This window comes from Exophiala dermatitidis (assembly GCF_000230625.1).
Source record: "Exophiala dermatitidis NIH/UT8656 unplaced genomic scaffold supercont1.2, whole genome shotgun sequence".
Classification (NCBI taxonomy): domain Eukaryota; kingdom Fungi; phylum Ascomycota; class Eurotiomycetes; order Chaetothyriales; family Herpotrichiellaceae; genus Exophiala; species Exophiala dermatitidis.
The window spans coordinates 200,995-213,244 of record NW_008751647.1 but is presented as its reverse complement, the minus strand read 5'-3'; the positions used below and the strand labels follow the sequence as shown (position 1 = coordinate 213,244).

The window sequence follows — 12,250 nt, the reverse complement described above, 5'->3', positions numbered from 1 at the left end:
CGTGAGGTAATTTCCGATCGTACGCTGTGAAAAAACGCGTTTTTTTGATAGTATTGGCTTCTTGCTGAATAGGCCTATTAGGAGTAGTATGACGGTAGGTAGAGCGTGTACAAGGTGCCATGTTGAGGCTACGAAAGTTGCTATGAAAGTTGCTCTGTCCTTGTTGCTAGTTTGAGGTGTGTAAATAGCAATCGGCTAAATATCGGTGCGCCACGAATTCCCGCATGCACTAGGTGCCCGCCGCTGCCTGGAGATGCTGTGCGAGCGCAGCCCCAACATGCAAGTCTTCCTCTACAGTTGTACTGACGTCAAACCCGCCCGCAACCCAACCATCCACAACACAGACTTGAAGTGGAGCGCAGACACAGCTCAACGAAACCCTCACTCTTCTTCCAGAGCATGGCTGCCGCCGGGGCCTTTGTATAAATGGACTTATTCCACACAATCACACAAACCATGGACACTGTTCTGACCTGCGATTGGTACGACTCCTTCAAAAGCTTCAAAATGGACGGCCCTAGATCAGGATCAGACGACAAACTTATGGATACATCGCCTGGAGGCGAAACTCCCCAGTACGTTGGCGGCACCCCTTCCACATTGGTGTTACACCGAGGCCTGACACGTACAGATATGAATCGATCAAGACAGAGACTGTGCCGAAGGAGAAGCAGAGAGGCCAACTGGGTTGTAAGTGATGCCACCTGTCACCATCCTCTACTTTCGTGGTCCTAATTGCATCCAGCTGGGCCCAATACATCTGACGCAGTCTCTGTTTCCGAAAGCCGTGGACAACAAACCGCGGACAATATAAGATATGGACAAAATGTCTCCGAATCGGGTATGGGTGGGAAAACAACAACCTCCACTGGTGTTGCTTCTCAGGAAGGTGGATATGGCGGAACGCCAGACCAGTCAGAAAGTCAGAAAGACACCCGGCCGCAGCAGGGTTATGGTCCAGGATCTGGCGTTGGAGCTTGATACTATGTCTTGCAGCGTGTATTTTGTTGCTGGCTGTCGATGCCTTATGGGGAGACGTGAACAGTTTTGAGAGAGCCGTCCAGCTCCGTAGAAACTGACTGAGGAGGCGTAGTCGTCGTCGTGGGAATGACGGGCTGTGGCTCGTCCTTCTTGTCCTTCGGTTCCACCTCTCGTTTAGCTGCCTTGAGCTTTTCCAATGTCAATCCATCGCTCAGTTTCGTTATCCCAACAACGGGCGGGTCTCCTTTCTTGACGAACTCGTACATCCCGGGCATCTTGTTGCCCGCCAGCCGGAACGCGTCCCGCACCACCTTTTCGTGGATTTTCCCCTTGACCTCGAAAATGATCCTGCTGACCGGTATTCGAGCCGCCCAATAGTCAAATTTACCTTTTCCTTTCCCCATTCGCACGTCGTTTCCCTTCGTATACACACCAATATTGGCGCTGACTCTCTTGTACAGTTTGTATCGCTCTCCTCGCAGCCTCATGTGTATCGCTTGTTCACCAGTTTTCAACTGTTTGGCCGAGACTCTTCGATCATGGTCTTTCATTCGTAAGCCGTAATCACCCCAGACAATGGTTGTCCCGCGCGTCGACCCTCCAGTCGGCATGCGCGGCCGCCCAGTCATTGATTTTCGTTTCTCCGGTCTCTTTGGGGTCAACCAGTCCTGCCGAGCTGGCATTGTAGAGAACAGTCGGTGGCATCTTGAAGGGCGTTGGTTGATGGGTTTCTGAGCAAGGGAAAGATTGCTAGGCCGAGATCGTACGGAGCCCAGCACAGTTGAGTATGATACGGAGGGCAGCATCGTGGCCGATCTCATGTATCGTAGGCAGATTGCTGTCGAAACGTTAGAATGGATAACAAGTCTGGCACATGGACGAGGAGTGTACCGGACGGCCTTGCTGGAGGACCGGTCATTGTGGTTTTCTGCGAGCAGAGGCGCTCGGCGTGGTCACCCAGCCTCCCAGTACGAAGGAAGACGTGAAAGTTGTTATACCTCGAGCTGTTATAGTTGCCGGCGACTACGAGACGGAGAAAAGTGCATCTCAAAACGCAGCTCCAGCCCATTGGCACGGAGTCGAACTGCAACCCGAATACGGCCAGAATGGGTTTAAGTTCTTGGCGGGAGCATGCTAGTGCTGCTTAGTCAGTCACCCGCCGATGAAAGTGGTGCACGCATCGCGTTTGTGAGCGCGTCATCCTCCTGCCAATGGAAGCGCAATACGCTCAGTCCAAGTTGCACTTTTATTAGTCTACGCGTTTGGTTGAACGGAGAGTGACACCGTTCGCCTCACCTTAATAGCCATCATTGTCCAAATCTAACTGAGGGTACAGCCTGTCGCTTCAATGCCTTCAGATATTCGGAGTTTCTTTGGTGGAGGCGGCGGAGGTGCAAAGCCCGTGGCCAAAGGCGCCGGCGCAGAGTCCGGCAAGAAAGATACGGTATGCTCTGCACTGTTTGAGTACAACATCTACACAATTCTGACTGCGGTAGTCGTCAAAGCAAGCACCTAGGCAACGGGGCCGGCCTCGCAAAGTCGTCTCCGATGATGATGAGGATGAGGAGGCAATTGTCCAGACTCAATCCAAGAAATCATCAACCTCTGGAAAGAAGAAAGTGGTGAAGGCACCGGCCGAGGAGGAGATAACGAGCTCAGCCTACTTTGCTTCGTCAAGACCCGACCGTACCAAGTCCACACCCACCAAATCTAAAACTTCCAATGTGAACGGAACAGTTCGGACTCCCTCGAAAACCACGAATGGAGAGACCCCTCCAACTAGTCGAAGATCAAGCAGGAGAACTACAGCCAAAAACTATGCGGAGGACGACGCGGAAAAGCCGGCCACTGTGATAGATGATGACCAGGCGGGTGACGACGACATTTTCAACGACTTCAAGAGTCGGAAGGTTGACGACGATTATGAGGAAGCCTCTGATGAAGATAACCTGATCCCACCCAAGCGAAAGGGCAACAATACTAACCAGCATTCTCGCAAACCCAAGCCGCAGGATGACGAGGACGATGATGTGGAAGTTGCACCGATAACTGCGTACGACGATCCTGGCGATCGGAAAAATAACGCCACTGCAGCACCGTCTAGCCGCAAGCGAAAGTCCAAAGAACTTGAGGAGGGTGAGGACGATGATTTTCTGGACGATGACGACGACACTACTCCCAAACGAAAGTCGAGAAAGACAGCAACCACAACATCTAAGCAGCCCCGTGCCTCCGGAAAGAAGGAGGTACGCGAGGAAAGCAAGGAAATCCAAGATATCCTGGCCAACATCCCCTCTGTCCGAGCTCCAACTCCTCCGCCTCGAGATGAGAATAAAAAGTATACTTTCAAGCCTGGGGGCGGGAATGCCAATGTTGCACCGCCAGCAGGCACAGCAGAGATCCCGGTGGGCGCTGAAAATTGTCTCGCCGGACTGACTTTCGTCTTCACGGGCGTGTTAAATAGTCTTGGCCGAGAAGAGGGGCAGAATCTCGTGAAGCAATATGGTGGAAAGGTCACTGGCGCTCCGTCTAGGAAGACCAACTACGTTGTGCTAGGTCAAGATGCTGGACCAAAGAAACTGGAAACCATACAAAAACTGGGAATCAAGACCATCGATGAGAATGGCCTGTTTGAACTGATCAAGCGTCTTCCTGCAAATGGTGGGGACGGCAAGGCTGCTGAAGCCTACGCCGAAAAGCAAGCCAAGGAAGAAGCCAAGATTCGGAAGGAGGCCGAGGAAATGGAGCGACGCGAGAAAGAGAGACAGCAGGAGGCGGCTAGAGCTGCAAAAGCTGCTGCTTCTCGGACTGGCGCACCTGTCTCTTCAGCCAAACCCCAGAAACCCAAAAGTGATGACCGACTTTGGGTTGACAAATACGCTCCTGACTCTATCTCCAGCGTCTGCGGCAACAAATCTGCTGTCGAAGGCCTACAAAGATGGCTTCGGAACTGGCCAAATAGTGCGAAGTCCAACTTCAAGCGGGCCGGTCCTGATGGGAAGGGCATCTTCCGCGCCGCATTACTTCACGGTCCACCCGGTGTTGGAAAGACAACTGCCGCTCACCTGGTGGCAAAGCTTGAAGGTTATGACATTGTGGAGAGCAATGCAAGCGACACAAGAAACAAGAAGCTGCTGGAGCAAAGCCTGGTCGGGGTTCTGGACACGACATCTCTGTTAGGCTATTTTGCCGGTGACGGCAAGAAGGTTGACCCATCAAAGAGGAAACTTGTCTTGATCATGGATGAAGTCGACGGCATGTCAGCAGGTGATCGTGGCGGTGTGGGCGCATTGGCTGCCGTTGCTAAAAAGACAAACATCCCCATGATCTTGATTTGCAACGAACGCAATCTGCCAAAGATGAGGCCATTTTATCAGGTCACTGCCGAGTTTCAGTTCCGTCGACCCACGACCGACATGATCCGTGGCCGGGTTGCCACAATATTGTTCCGTGAAGGCATGAGACTCCCGCCCCCGATCATGAATGCTCTGATCGAAGGATGCAACGGAGACATTCGTCAAATCATCAACATGATCTCGACAATCAAGCTGGACAACAAGGAGCTTGATTTCAACGACACCAAGGCATTGTCTAAGGCCTGGGAGAAGCATGTTATCCTCAAGCCATGGGATATTGTCGGCAAAATCCTGCGACCGCAAATGTTTGCGGCCAGCTCGAAGGCCACCTTGAATGACAAGACCGAGTTATACTTCAACGACCACGAATTCAGCTATTTGATGCTCCAGGAGAACTACCTCAAAACCCAACCTAGTCTTGCGTCATCCTACCACGGCAAGGAAAGAGACGTGAAATTGTTGGAGCTCTTTGACAACGCAGCGTCTAGTATCAGTGATGGTGACCTGGTCGATAGGATGATCCATGGTTCACAACAACAGTGGAGTTTGATGCCGGTGCATGCAATCTTCAGCTTTGTGCGCCCAGCCAGTTATGTTTATGGCAATTTCACCGCCCAAGTTGGCTTTGCCGGGTGGCTGGGGCAGAATAGCAAACAAGGTAAGTCTGGTCGAGGCCAGCTAGTTTGGTTACCAATGCTGACCGTTTGTTCTCAGGCAAACTTTCTCGCTTCCTCAAAGAAATCCAGGGCCACATGCGTCTTCGAGCGAATGCCGACCGCCACGAAGTTCGCCAACAATACCTCCCTGCGCTTTGGGATAAGACCATCGGCACATTGCAAGGAGAGGGCAAGGAAGCGGTTCAAGACGTGATTGATTTCATGGACTCATACTATTTGACCAAAGATGACTTTGACGCAATGCTCGAGCTGGGCGTGGGACCCAAGGACATGGAGAAAGTCAAGATAGACGCAACGACCAAGTCGGCTTTCACCCGCACGTACAACGCCCAGAGTCACCCGATGCCGTTTGTCAAGGCGAGTAACGTCCTGGGTTTTGCCAAGGGCGGCGCTGCCAAGAAGGAGAAACCAGATCTTGAAGAGGCCGTTGATGACTCCGAACCAGACGAGATCCTTGGACCCGACGTTGAACCTGCGGAAGAGGACGAGGATGAGGAACTGGATCTGAAGAAGGACAAGTATATCAAGGCGCCGAAGAAGAAGTCCACGACCGCCGCGGCCGGCGGAGCCAAGGGCAAAGGAAAGCGAAAGAAAGCAGGGCAAGATGACGGTGACGCTGGCGATGGTGATGGTGATGGCGACAGTGCAGAAGAGCCCAAGAAGAAGAGAGCCACAGGTGGTGCTGGGAGAGGTGGACGGAAGGGTAAAGGCAAAGCCTGAGTGTGTGGTTTCTGCATATCGATGGAGGCCTTGCAACGCAAGTCTCCCGGGTCATGGCTCTGTACTGCATCCAACAAAATAACAGCAATACTATGGTACATTCTTCCGCTCAGCGGTTGTGGCAGGCGAAAAATAGAGAAGCCTATAACGTGAAGAAGCAGTTGTAGCAGCTTCCCACTGGCACGGCTGATTTGAGCCTGTGCGCCTGCTCTCTCTCCCTCTCCGCTTATTGATGTTGGTGTTGGCATCATGGCGGGTGTCAATATCGGTGTTGTTTTGATCCAAGCACTGACTGCATGGAACGGGATTCCTCGCCGAAGATTCCCCTCGTTTCGAGTAGTCGGTTGATGGTACAGTATTATCATCCGGTATCACCGACACGGTCTTGAGCAGCTTCTTCCTCTTTCGTCAGGACGCGTTTCTTTTCAGTGTCCTTCACGTCTGTCCCAGTCGGAGCGCTTGTCGTCGTCGAATCCAACGGCCCAAACGTCGCCTTGCCACTCTTGCCATCGCTATCAACTCCGTACGTTCTTTTGGCAGTGCTGGACTGGCGCCGCCGGGCGGACGACCACCATCTCGAAGAGCCGCCTGATCCTGATTTGGGGTCCGTAGTACTACCCATCGACGATGTCGGCGCCAGATGTAGATCTTGCAGCATGTCCAGGGCCTGGCCCTCAGGCTGGTAGGCCGGGAGCGCAGTGGTCGTGGCGGCAGGTAGGATGACGATACATTCGATGCCGTGACGCGATGATGAGAATCTATTTGTTTTTCCGGCACATTCGACCTCCAAATCCCATAGAAGGCGATACGATCGGGAGATGTTGTATGTGGTGAAGCTAGGACAGAGGGGTTCCTCGAGCCTTGAGCCGACGGTGGCGTTGCCCAGGTGTAAGTTGAACAGCTGGCCCAGATCGACGACGGTGTCGTTCGCAGATAATCCTTGTGGAAGAAGAGGTCTGTCCACCTGCTTGGTAGACAGGAGCGAAATCTCGTAGCTCTTGGAGTCGTCGTATGTGCCCGGCGCCCGGCAGCGGATATAGGTTTTGAGCTTGAGTCTGGCCGACTTCAACGTCACCTCGGGTAAGTCTCCCTTGGCAAGGTCGATCGTGGTGTGCTCGGGTCTCAGGTCGGGAATGGCCCGTATTCGAAAGGGGATGGGCTCCGGATGGAACAGCTGGATGATGCTGGGTGCTTGGATGGTCAACTTGAATGAAAATCGTGGGATCGTGTCGCGCTGGAAGATGGACCGAGCGGCCTCTCGAATGCTGGATGTGGTGGTGCCAGCATTATTATTCTCCGGCAAGAGCTTCAATGTCGAGATGGTCACTGGGTAACTGTCCGTCACGTATTCGTAGTCCTGGATAGGTTCTGGCGTCGACAGCGGGTGCAAGATGATGGGATACGTGGCCGTTTTGGTCTGTGGCTTGCGGATGGTGTGGACGCCCTCGGGCTCGGTGACGCTGGCTTCGAGCACGTATTCAATGTAACAGTCGGCTTGCCGACCTAGTGAATACGACTTGTGATACATGGACATCGGGAGGCTCAAGTCCAGGTCCGGCCCGTGGGTCGACATGAAATCCTCCTTGGGTTTCCATGATTCGCTGTTGAGGATGCAGATCGGGTCTGCTTGTTCCGGGACAACGAATTCAAACGGCCAACTGAACGTGCCGGGCTTGTGCGTGTATTGACCTTGGTAGAGTGTCTTTTCCTGGCGGAAGAACAGCATCCGGCCGCGGTGGAAGGTGGCCGACTGGCCGTGGCTTTGGATGATGCGTGATTTGGCTCGTCCCCAAAATTCCACGGCGACTCGCCCGATCGAGGTCTCGCTGACAGTGTGCAGACTTACTCGGCCTGTTATCACGTCGCCCGGAGAATAGTGGTGACGGGCATGGTCGAACTCAATGGACAGCCCGGGCGAGCTGCAGTCGATTTTCCTGGGCCCCATATTGATAGATGGAGATATGGTAGTCAGTGCGGAGCCCGAACGGATGTCGTGTACATGTCCTCTGTTGCTGAAGGAATACCCTGATGCATTCTGGTCGCTTTTTGTATTGTACAATGTCGTCCGTGTCGTCCTATAATCACTTGCCTTTTCGCGAATACGAGGTGCCCAGGACTTGCGGACACAGCCACTACTCAGCCTCGCGGTTGGCCTTAGTACCTCGACGCTGTCTGCGACGTCCTTTTGCTTCGCCAACTGGGACAACAACCCTAAACAGTGGATGATTGAGCTGATCCAGTTGTAACCCTAGAAGGCAGATGGGTTATAGAGAGTATTTCTGCACGCGACATGGCCAACATCGTCGGGATTGCCACGGTTCAGGACGATCACATGATCCCGTTCAATGCGCGACAGTCAGCCTCGCAGGGCGCGAAAATCAGATACTACGTAGATAGCGCTGATGTACTGTAAGTCCTCCTCGTGCTCCGAATGATGCAAGCCGCTAGGGAAAGATGGTTCTTCATCGTGGCGCGGGAAAGAAGTAGTGTATCTCATTGGGGAAATGGCGTCTGGTCTGTTTGTGTTCCTACTGAGAACGACAGCCTCAGCGATGTGCTCTACCAAGCTCTGCCATAACCATTGATGCTGGAACTTGTCGGGGGCAGCGTAAATGCGCCTTGCTGCCGGAATGGTGATTATCTCTGTTGTCAAAACCGGCCATGACATTCTCATGCCTAGAGGAGTTCCGCCCCGATCTCGGCCATGCTGTGAGATCTTGGCTTGAGGCGGATCCATGGTAACAATCGCGCTCGCTCTCGATGCAGCATTTACGTTGAGCGACCTCAACACCTGCAAATCATTTCAGCCCACAGGTCCAGGGGCTTGAACATGCCTGGAAATGGATCTTACGTGGTCGGCGTCGACGTTGGAGGTAAGGAAGACGACGTGTGGATGTCTACCACGGCCCGCTGAATAGAACTTGACACTCCTGGACAGGCACCAACACCGATTCCGTTCTTGTGGACGTTTCAAAGACTGGGCCCGCGGCTGTGTTATCGTCGCACAAGGCTGCCACCACGTCCAACGTCACCTTGAGTGTACGAGAGACTCTCAAGATCCTGCTGGACGAGTCACCGGTCGATAGAAAGCATGTCTCTGCCATCGCCATTGGCACGACCCATTTCATCAATGCCATCATCGAGCGCGACTCGTCTCGCGTAGAGAAAGTGGCCGTGTTGCGCCTGGCATCTCACAACTTCTCTGCCGGCACACCGCCGTTCGTGGACTGGCCCTCTGGCCTCAAGCGCATCGTACATGGTCATGCGGCCATCATCCCAGGAGGCTGCAATATCGACGGCAGTTTGATTGCTGACATCGACGAGGCCGCCGTCCGTGAACAGGCACGAACCATCAAAGCAAAGGGCCTCAGGAATGTGGTGATAGTCGGCATAGGATCACCCACTGATCACCAATACCACCAAGAGGAAAGGGCTCGCGATATCCTCAGGGCTGTCCTCCACAACGATGTAAACATTGTATGTTCTCGAGATGTCGCAGGAAACGGTCTGCTTGCACGAGAAAACGCCGCCATCCTCAACGCATCAATCCTCAACTTCGCCAGTAGGGCGATCCGGGCTTTCATGGCTGCAATGAGCCACGTTGGCTTGCAGTGTCCTCTCTATCTGACTTCCAATAAAGGCCACCTGTTGACATTCTCTGAAGCCATGCAGTTTCCCATTAGAATCTTTTCCTCAGGTGCCACCAATTCCATCCGGGGGGCCGCGGTTCTACTCGGGTCTGATATTGGCCAGTCCGGCAGCGTGGTAGTCGACATTGGCGGTACGACTACAGAAGTCGGGTATCTGCTAAAGAACGGCTATCCTCGACTTTCTAAGAGCTACACTGATCTTGCAGGGATTAAGGTGAACCTAGAAATGCCGTCAGTGGAAAGCGTTGGCCTCGGTGGAGGCTCCATCGCCCATGTGAGCTCAGATGAAAAGCAGGTCCTCGTAGGGCCAGACAGTGTTGGACACGATCTGCTAACTAGAGCCCTTTGCTTTGGGGGAAGTGACATGACCGCAACTGACATTGTTGTTGCCTCTGGAGATGTCTCCATAGGCACAACGCCGGTCGAGCTTCGCCCGAGCATCATAGCAAAGGCCAGAGCGAGAATGAAGAAGATGCTCGAAGCTTGCATCGATCGCGCGAAATCATCTCCAGAGCCTTGTACCGTTGTTCTTGTTGGAGGCGGATCCATTCTATGCCCACAGGAGCTGAACGCGGTGGAAAAGATCGTTGTACCTCAGCATGCCGGGGTTGCAAATGCAATCGGAGCAGCAATGGCAAAGATATCAGGGTCAGCAGAACTGATTATCCAAGGATCAGACATTCAGCAAGGCATCGCCAGAGTCAAGTCACAGGCGATCGAAAACGGCATTTCAAGAGGCGGCAATCCAGCCTCGGTCACCATTTTGAACGAAGAGGTAGTAGGAGTGCCATATGCACAAAACCAGACACGGATAAAGGTGGAAGTTGCAATGCCCGCCGACCATGAGAGAGTTCGCAAAGAAATGTCTCAGCTGTCGAGTACCGAGAATACTGAGGTCGAAAGTGAAATGTATGAAGATACAAAGAAACACGAGGCGTGGTCAAACGGGGAATCTTCTGAATCCGAGCATGTCGATGTAAGCACTTACCGACCACGGGTGACCGAGAATGGCATCTGGATGCTCTCTGAACTCGACCTCCGATTCCTGTCCATTGGCTGCTATATCCTGGGAGTTGGCGGAGGAGGATCTCCGTACGCTGTCTTCCTGCAGCTTAAACAGCTCTTGTCTGAAGGGGAAGCGATCACCATCATGAGCTTCGAAGACTTGAAAGACGACGATCAAATCCCCACTGTGGCCGGAGTCGGAAGCCCAGCAGTCAGTGTTGAAAGACCAGGCGGTGACGGGATCGTTCATGCACTGAAGATGCTGTCCGAAGAACTGCATACCAATTTCACCCAGCTTTCAACGGCTGAAATTGGGGGCGGCAACGGTTTGCAGCCCCTGGTCTGTGGTTCATCCAAATATTTTAATCTTCCCACTGTGGATGGCGACTTGATGGGTTAGTTGTGAACTTCTGGAGTGTTACAACATCCTCACTGATTGTGGATGCAGGCCGGGCCTATCCAGGCTTCGAGAATTGCTCGACATATGTCATGTCGGAATCGATCAACGCCCTCCTTCCGGTCACTCTGTGCAGTGGTACAGGCCATAACGTTCTGATCCCGGCAGGTCAGACAGACGAGAAGGCTCCCGGCATCATGATTCGAGATGCATGTTTCGCTATGGGGTAAGCACAGAGAAATTGCCTGGTAGAGTTAACGATGCATACTGATAGAACCTAGATCTGCCTGTGGAGCGGCCGGAGTACCCTTGAGCGGGAAACAGATGCGAACCATGGGTATTCCCAATACACACTCCCTGGCATGGCGGCTCGGTAGGGTTGTCTTCCAGGCACAACAATCAGCATCATTGGCCTCGCTTCCTGAAGCCTTGATCAAGGAGTGCGGAGGGGATCAGACGGCTCGACGGCTTTTCCAAGGTAAAATTCGAAGTGTTGAGAGTGCCTTGACCACAACGGCCCATAGCCTGGGCAAGGTGACCATTGAGGCCCTCGGCGAGGACGAGACGGAAAGTGAGGCAGATAAAAGGGGGTCCTGGACAGAAGTTGTGATTCCTTTCATGAATGAAAATCTCGCGGTGCTAGGGAAGAATGGCCGGGGCGAAGAAACAGTAAGTTCATCCCACCTCGCCAGGCCCGAAGAAGAGTAAAGAATCCGGTGCTGATGAAATCGAAGGTACTTGCAACTGTTCCAGACTTGATATTTCTATTGGATGTGTCGACAGGAGAGAACATTGGTGTCCAGGAATATAGGTGAGCCGCATCAAGCCACAACACCTGTATCCGAGAGATAACTGACATGCAACCCAGGTATGGCTTGAAGGTGACGGTCATGATCATGGCGCCGCATCCTATTTGGACCACAAAGCGAGGTCTGGAAGTTGGCGGGCCGAGTGCCTTCAACCTACCCTATGAGTACAATTCGACACTCAAATACACCAAGCCCAGGAGTGTGATTGAGGAGTTTCGACCAAAAGCCGCCAATTAGAGCAGGACTTTTCGGGCCTTCAGGAACTTGAAGGCCGCACATAGGAAGAAGCAGGGTGGTTCCCCTTCCAGGCGGGGGCCAAGATCAGCAATCCAAACATGTTTCTAGAACGATGTTTTGGCAGAGATCGAAATATTCTGTTCGAGCCGGTTATCATGATAGAGCCATTTCTGGAGCAACTTTCCCTGCGTATGGCAGAGTATCTCAAAACAAGACGGCGGTTGGTTGATTCGAGGCTCGTGATTGGTTGTGGCGGCGGACGTTGATATTTGCATTCGTGGCCAAATGATCCGCCGTGCTTCCCCTTGGCGGCGGATCTTTTGCGCCGCGACCGCAAAAACTTGGACCGCAGCTGAAGCGGCGAAAGAGATAGACAATTAATACTCAGTTTATCTGATATTCGATAGAACCATCCATT

At 53.0% G+C, this 12,250-nt stretch overlaps 5 protein-coding genes across 5 annotated transcripts; 3 read left to right on the top strand and 2 right to left on the bottom strand.

Moving 5' to 3' along the window:
• Positions 1–121: 121 nt before the first annotated feature.
• HMPREF1120_01585 (uncharacterized protein) lies at positions 122–1,383 on the top strand. The gene is made up of 3 exons (XM_009155604.1): positions 122–575; positions 632–690; positions 746–1,383. The coding sequence occupies exons 1-3, from the start codon at positions 427–429 to the stop codon at positions 979–981; spliced, it is 444 nt and encodes a 147-aa protein (XP_009153852.1). The 5' UTR covers positions 122–426; the 3' UTR covers positions 982–1,383.
• Positions 1,026–1,664, bottom strand: HMPREF1120_01584 (50S ribosomal protein L16; the record flags this gene model as incomplete). Its single annotated transcript, XM_009155603.1, has 1 exon — positions 1,026–1,664. The coding sequence occupies one exon, from the start codon at positions 1,662–1,664 to the stop codon at positions 1,026–1,028; it is 639 nt and encodes a 212-aa protein (XP_009153851.1).
• A 524-nt stretch (positions 1,665–2,188) lies between these two features.
• HMPREF1120_01583 (replication factor C subunit 1) lies at positions 2,189–5,904 on the top strand. The gene is made up of 3 exons (XM_009155602.1): positions 2,189–2,425; positions 2,478–4,995; positions 5,052–5,904. Exons 1-3 carry the CDS (start codon positions 2,330–2,332, stop codon positions 5,732–5,734), a joined length of 3,297 nt encoding a protein of 1,098 aa, XP_009153850.1. The 5' UTR covers positions 2,189–2,329; the 3' UTR covers positions 5,735–5,904.
• A 191-nt stretch (positions 5,905–6,095) lies between these two features.
• HMPREF1120_01582 (uncharacterized protein) lies at positions 6,096–7,679 on the bottom strand (the record flags this gene model as incomplete). Its single annotated transcript, XM_009155601.1, has 1 exon — positions 6,096–7,679. One exon carries the CDS (start codon positions 7,677–7,679, stop codon positions 6,096–6,098), a length of 1,584 nt encoding a protein of 527 aa, XP_009153849.1.
• An 885-nt stretch (positions 7,680–8,564) lies between these two features.
• HMPREF1120_01581 (uncharacterized protein) lies at positions 8,565–11,832 on the top strand (the record flags this gene model as incomplete). Its single annotated transcript, XM_009155600.1, has 6 exons — positions 8,565–8,607; positions 8,673–10,784; positions 10,838–11,012; positions 11,068–11,455; positions 11,521–11,597; positions 11,655–11,832. 6 exons carry the CDS (start codon positions 8,565–8,567, stop codon positions 11,830–11,832), a joined length of 2,973 nt encoding a protein of 990 aa, XP_009153848.1.
• Positions 11,833–12,250: the final 418 nt, after the last annotated feature.

Bases quoted from the DNA above. Each gene is read 5' to 3' on its own strand.
- HMPREF1120_01583 (XM_009155602.1), top strand. From the start codon at position 2,330: ATGCCTTCAGATATTCGGAGTTTCTTTGGTGGAGGCGGCGGAGGTGCA. The intron at 2,426-2,477 runs GTATGCTCTGCA...TGACTGCGGTAG, and splicing joins AGTCCGGCAAGAAAGATACG to TCGTCAAAGCAAGCACCTAG. The intron at 4,996-5,051 runs GTAAGTCTGGTC...GTTTGTTCTCAG, and splicing joins GGGGCAGAATAGCAAACAAG to GCAAACTTTCTCGCTTCCTC.
- HMPREF1120_01585 (XM_009155604.1), top strand. From the start codon at position 427: ATGGACTTATTCCACACAATCACACAAACCATGGACACTGTTCTGACC. The intron at 576-631 runs GTACGTTGGCGG...TGACACGTACAG, and splicing joins CCTGGAGGCGAAACTCCCCA to ATATGAATCGATCAAGACAG. The intron at 691-745 runs GTAAGTGATGCC...AATTGCATCCAG, and splicing joins GCAGAGAGGCCAACTGGGTT to CTGGGCCCAATACATCTGAC.